The 6,607-nt window shown below is 40.4% G+C and overlaps 1 protein-coding gene across 3 annotated transcripts; it reads right to left on the reverse strand.

Moving 5' to 3' along the window:
- Positions 1-324: 324 nt before the first annotated feature.
- LOC119317030 (vesicle transport protein GOT1-like) lies at positions 325-6,368 on the reverse strand. Of its 3 annotated transcripts, XM_037591418.1 has the most exons (8): positions 6,170-6,368; positions 4,938-5,028; positions 3,927-4,019; positions 1,686-1,777; positions 1,506-1,586; positions 1,006-1,103; positions 857-932; positions 325-697 (listed from the first exon to the last, which is right to left on the reverse strand). In XM_037591418.1, exons 3-8 carry the CDS (start codon positions 3,952-3,954, stop codon positions 668-670), a joined length of 405 nt encoding a protein of 134 aa, XP_037447315.1. In that variant the 5' UTR covers positions 3,955-4,019; positions 4,938-5,028; positions 6,170-6,368; the 3' UTR covers positions 325-667. The 3 variants fall into 3 exon arrangements, with proteins under 3 accessions (XP_037447315.1, XP_037447314.1, XP_037447313.1); XM_037591417.1 differs by lacking the exon at positions 4,938-5,028 and having other exon boundaries at positions 6,174-6,367; XM_037591416.1 differs by lacking the exon at positions 4,938-5,028 and having other exon boundaries at positions 6,170-6,367.
- Between the last annotated feature and the right edge of the window lie 239 nt (positions 6,369-6,607).

Consider the following 6,607-nt stretch of genomic DNA (forward strand, 5'->3'; position numbering starts at 1 on the left):
ACCGAAATTGCCATAAAAAAGGTCAGGGGCGAAGTGCCATGCACCTAACGGATGACACTTATATTTCAGAGAAAAATAACTGAGGACAATACTAGTACGAAGTTTCTAGTTCGTCGTAGGTTTAGTGTTCCATGATAGCCCCCATTGCCTAGCGCCAATTGCGCCCATCACATCAGAACCTTACGATCATACCAGCACAAGAGGACCTCGGCATGACAGGCAAATTCCACCAAAATCATGATTGAAACTTCAAAACAAAGAACGATGACAGCATAAACAACTTACCAATAAGAAAAATAAGGGGGAGCTGGATCCATAAACACATACACAAGACCCAATAGTATGCTGTGCAGTTTGTCAGGTTGACGGCATAACGAGGGACGAAGGTCGGTGTCTCTCAAGTCCAAACAAAACCCATAATCCAGCCACATATTTGATGGCATTGCTTTGTTGACGTATGAACTTAAAATATTAAACTATCATCTACTGAGTGTTGATTAAATAGAAGTCATCACAACCAAGGTTAGAAAGCCCATGTCATGCAGATGCAGTGTTAAAGAGCATAGTTACAAAAGATGAAGGCTACAAGAATTTTCTACTGACAATTTAACATTGGGCAATATACTATTTCCCCATGAATTATCATGAATTTCTGCCACCATAATTGTCAAGCACGCTTACGCCTCAGACCAAATAGCTGCAGAAATAAGATGAAAATTGAAGCATTGGTCATATCTACAATCTAGAGCGAATACAATGGAAGTGCTCCAAAGAAGTATGGGCAGAGGATATCGGCAACTGTGTCAGGAGGAGCAGCTAAGATTATACTGTCTACTATATGCAAGAGAAAATTTACCTGAAAGGGGCATTGCAGAATCCATCCAATGATTGGAATCTGATATAGGAAGGCTTGGATAGGAGCCCCGTAACCACTGCCAAACAAAAGCAAAGTCAGTATCAACCAAGAAATGAATATTAGAGAAATGGTTTGATGTAGGTGATGACCTGAAGAGGACAAAAGATCCATACAGTTCCAGGATTATACCAGCAACAGGCCATCTGACAAATAGAAGAAAGAGACCAAGGAAGAAAGGTACAGATCCCTGCAGAAAAAATAGCATGCCCTATTTAACACATGGAACTGGGAGAGACACCAATGTGGTCAGCATTCCACTGATAAATGAACAAGACAAATAAAGAGCACCACGATATTGCATTGAATGAACGAGACTAATAAAGAGCAACATGATATTGCATTGAAAGGACAAGACTAATAAAGAGCAAGATGATATTGTACTGTCGCCGAGAACATTCAAATTTTGCTCGATGAATATAGTTGTCTGAAAGAATGTGATCTGTTATGTACACATGCAAGAAAAGAAATCTAACTTCAGTAAGCAACGGATAAATAATAATATAATGTAGCATCACACTTTACCCGATTACAATTTTAAGTATGAAGAAGCAGAAGGATAGCGCCATGTATCTATCCAAATGTTGAGTACCTTAATGTTTGCCTTCTTTGTAAATAGCTGCCACATAGATTGCCAACCGAGAAGAAGGCCTACTCCAGTCAAGAAGAAAATCTTGAAGAAACAGGATAGAAAAGAATAAGGTGACACTATGATCTCATTTGATAAGGAGCAACGAAACTGAAGAAGGTTTGGTGTATTGTTGTATCATACATTACCCAGAGCCAACAAACCCCTGTCGAAGAAAAGGATAACACCTAGGAACGAGAACAGGATGCCAAAGCCCACCAGACCTATGCCAATTTCTACATTGAAATATGATCATTAATACTCAACTTACATGTGAAAAGAGGAAAATACATGATATCAGAAAATAGGAACAGGTGCCACGCTTATGTAACATGAACTTGATAATCATCGCATATACTATATAATGGCTCCTTTTTTTCAATGCAATTATATTTGCTGTTCTTAAAGCCCTTATGCAAGGTGTAACTTCAATCTGAGCTCGGGCTCACATAAAGCTAGCTAATTAGAACAATTCTCGTGCTCCAAATATTTATAAGACAACTAAGACATATAGATAACCGAGTATTATGTGCATTTGCTAGCATTATTGGTCCATCCTTTTAGGCACAGTTTGCGGTTGGTGAACTATATTGCACTCAAATTGTTTTACAGCTTGTTGCAATAAAACAGCCATAAAAGCAGTAATAGGTTGACTAACAAAATGTTAAATAGGCAAAACCTGGTTAGGCAAAAGGGATTACAATCCACCAACAATGCCAAATACCGTGTTGGTGCAGAACAACAATTGATCTCATTTTTTTATGAAACTTTTCAGATACATAGTTTATTCTAACATGTACATGTCAGAATTTGTTACAAACTTTTTGAAACTTCAAAACACACCGGCCAAACATTTCGAAATAACAAGAGCACATGTGCCCAGGAGAAGAAAATATGCGTCATTTCTCCATAGTTTATTCTAACATGTACATTTCAGTTTGGTTCAAATTTTTAATAAATTCAACGTGAGAAACATTGAGACGTATCTGAGTGAAAGGGTGTGCTAGAAAAAAGAACTGACAATATTTTTATTTTATTAAACCCTTGCAGTCCATACACCCCCTCTTCCTCCCAAGTCATGTAACCACCTCTGAAACTGGCACTAAAAGTTCGCCACATTTGCCCACCAAAGCAAAAAAAAAAAAGGGGCAACCTGGTGCATGTAGCTCCCGCTTGCGCAGGGTCCAGGGAAGGGTCCGACCACTTTGGGTCTATAGTACGCAGCCTTTCCCTACATTTCTGTAAGAGGCTGTTTCCAGGACTTGAACCCATGACCTCATGGTCACAAGGCAGCAGCTTTACCACTGCGCCAAGGCTCCCCTTCCCACCAAAGCAAAACCACCAATAAAAAAATGACATACACAGTTAAGTGATTTGGCGTTAAGGATAATGCAGGGGTTAATATGTAGTTCTCAGTTCTGGGGGTTTAATGGACTTACCCCAAAGATCAGGAATTATCTGGATAGTTTTCTAACAATAATGAAGTGGTCATATAACACTCAGTTTTGCCGTAAATAGGACAGAAAATTGTCAAAATACTATTGAAGACATCCAACAGTCAAGATGCCATTGCAAAGAGGGTAATTGCCAAACTACCTCGCAACGAGGTGGTAAGTGTCCTCTTGCAATTGCTAGCAACAATTTTATTCCAAAATGCACTACTAAACTCAAGGTGGAAATGTCAAGATGAGGTCAAAAGAACACCTCCAAGTTTTAAGATAATCCTGAAAAATCCTAGATGCACATTATAGCATGAAGAGTGAAGCTACAAATGCGTTCATGTGTACACTAAAAAAACAGGGTGGTTGGTCTAAAACATTAACTGTACATGTATGCAGCTTCCTTTAAACATCAATACACACATAAATTGGTGACTGTGGACCCAAAAATGTATAGCTACGAATTTTTCTAGAACATTCAAAATTTGGAAATATGCCCTTCGAATTTCGTAAGAGCAGTACGTATGAATGGTCATTTAACATTGGTATCCATTAGGTCTTCCAGAGTTGTAAAGACATACTATTACACACATTGGCAACAGTACTTTTACAATTTCCATTTCAATGATATTTCCTATTTTGAGAATTACACCTAAAAGGAAGGGAACACGGTAGATGTACCCGGTTTATTGAATGTCAAACTAAGAGCATGATTGGTTTGCTGCCAATATTTGGCTAGCCAAATGTTGGCAATACCAAGACTTATTGGCAACTTTATGTGAGATACGCAAGGCAACTCGGTAACCAACCAATTAGTGGCCAATATTTGGCACAATGCCAAACATGGCATGCCAATTTTTGGCACCAAACCAATTATGCCATAAATCAAGTAAGTGCTTTGGTCACTTGCAGTGAGTATTAGTCCTAAATGAGAGCAGAACTTTACTTTTGATCTCACTGATCTCGTAGGCCATTGCACCAGAGCCTGAAGATATTAATACAGTTTCAGTTCACTAGTCCACCAAGGCACCAACTGAGCCTACAAAATTTCAAATACGCATACATCAAGAAGGGTCCAGATTTCAAACCTTCCAAAGAAATATAACCATTAATCAAAGAAAGGAAATTTGGTATGGTTTAACTCCAAAGTCACCACATTAGCAGAGCACCAAAATACCCATCTCGAAAAACCCAACTACAAATGCTCACTATAAAAAACGTTTCTTCAAACTCTTTTTACTCTTCCTTTTGAGCTAGGGATATTCCACTCGGAATAAGGGCGGTTTCACAAGGGCTGTGTGTGCCTTCCTGAGGAGATGTTGGACCACAAAAAGACAAAGAAGCTAAGGCCTTGTTCGGTTGCATTGGGTTTGAGGGGGATTAAATGAGATTGTGAGGGATTAAATCCCCTGTAAGTCATATTCCTCCCCAATCCCCTTCAAACCTCTCCAATCCCTAAATGTGTTTATCAAATTCATCCAACCTTGCCAACAGTTAAGTCACCATGACAACAAACTTAACTGCACATTTTCCAAAAGTATTAAGGCAGAAAATTTTGGTGATATTTTTCTTAACTGGCACTTAAGCAGATCTATGGTGGTACTATTTCACAAAAAAAAGTCAAATACAAACAGAAAAGATATTATACAATAACTATATTATTTCTGAGTTAATGCTCCTAACAGGTACCAACAATCTATCACAACTTGTGATGGAGGGGAACAACAAAATAGGTCCATATCAGAAAGTGAGGATATACAATGAGCAATCCACACCTGCACATAGATCACTTAGTACCAACATTTATTTCTACATTTGGAAGAAATGCAGTGCTGGTTTGCAGGAAATTGAGGTGTTTAGAACAGTAGCACAGCGGCGCTGATGCCTAGAGTACCTGATGCATTAAATTTAAACAAATATGGAAATAACGCAAGTTCCATAGCCTAAGGATCCCTACCCCTTCAGACCCAAATTTATAATATTCCCAAACTTGTGAAGAAACAAGAGTGCGGCGTTTGTGTGCTCGAGCTCCATGGTGCCCTTCTTTTCTGAAAAAAAAATCAAAAATCGTATTTCAAAGTTTCAAAAATTCTGAAAAAAAAAAATACACGTTCATATGGATGTATACTATATGTGTGCAAAATTTAATGAGAAAATACATTAACACGCGAGCTACACAATAAAGGGAAACTCATTGATTTTTTTATAGTGAACACACACACACTGTTCACTGTTTTCAAAATCACAACTCTGTCATTTTTGTGTAGCTCACTTGTCGCTTCTTAACGTATTTCATCATGAAAATTTACATAAATGCAGTATACATCCATATAACAATGTGGATATTTTTCAGAATTTGTTGAAACTTCAAAATACGTTTTTTGAATTTTTCAAAAAAAAAATCGGGTTCCATGGAGCCTGAGCACTAAAAGGCATTTCTGCAGAAACAATTGCTATATAAAAAAATACCATCTGCTACAGAAAACTATGGGAATCACACAAGACAAATAACTTGCAGTAACAAACTCCAAGAGGAGCAGAGTTTAACGACCAATCTTCACAGATATAAGATCAACTAAGTGTCAACTAATCTCCATGTCCAGGCTTCCGATGCAGTCACTAGCTTCTTGCAGGAGAGCGAGCTACCGGAGAGTGATTCTGCCACAGCAAATAGCTAGGCACTGGTCTGGCATATTACCACAGATCTATTTCTCTAGAACATATATACAATCAAATCAGAAGAGCTACAGGCATTTTACTTGGAAAAGTTACACCTATATGCCAGGTCAGTAGACGCTGAGCCAGATGATTAAGTCACCACAAAAGTGGCAGATATTAGGTGCCGCGCCTCTGTCCATGGTTCCCCATTTCCAACCCACTGCCGCACAACACAGCGCGCGGCTGTGGGCTTGCCTGGGTGAGTACCGAGGAGCTCGCTTATACGGCGCCAAAACCGCGAAGGGAAGTGGCAGCTCGGATGGTTAGAAACTTCGATGGGGTGGAAACGGCGTTGCCGGCGCGTAACGAGACCGAGACACGTGGTGCGAGGGATTGTCCCCAACACGACCACTCGTAGCACGGGCAAGAAGAAGCACACCGCCCGCGGTGGCGGAAATCTCGGCGCGCATGGAGGGAATGGATCGGCTGCGGGGAGGAAGCAACTAGGGGACTGGGATTAGGGTTTATTACCTACCGATGAAGCACGGATCTCACACGGTGTCGCTGTGGTAGACTGGGATGGGGGTGGGGGTAGGAGATCGCGCGGCGTCCCGGCGTGCGACAGTTATGAGAGGGAACGGCGTCCCCGCGCGGTTGCCACCGGTCGCCGGCTCCGATGGTGACCGGAAGAATGTCCAGGGACGAAGAGAACTGAGAGGTAAAGCGTTTTGAAAAGAAAAAGGGAAAAGCTTTAGCTCAAGGGAGCAACTCCAACAGCTCCGGTAAAAATAGTTTTAGTTTTTTTCTAGGGAAAATCATGCCGCTTTATTTAACCAAAGTTAGGAATCTCGTCTGAAATTACATCTAAGATAAAGTCTGGTGGTGAGCCCACCCAAATCTCTTCTCCCCTACCCCTACTTTTGCTAGCTTATGAGCGGCTACATTCCCGGAACGATGAATCCATGACAC

The sequence above is a fragment of the Triticum dicoccoides genome, chromosome 6A (assembly GCF_002162155.2).
Source record: "Triticum dicoccoides isolate Atlit2015 ecotype Zavitan chromosome 6A, WEW_v2.0, whole genome shotgun sequence".
NCBI lineage: Eukaryota > Viridiplantae > Streptophyta > Magnoliopsida > Poales > Poaceae > Triticum > Triticum dicoccoides.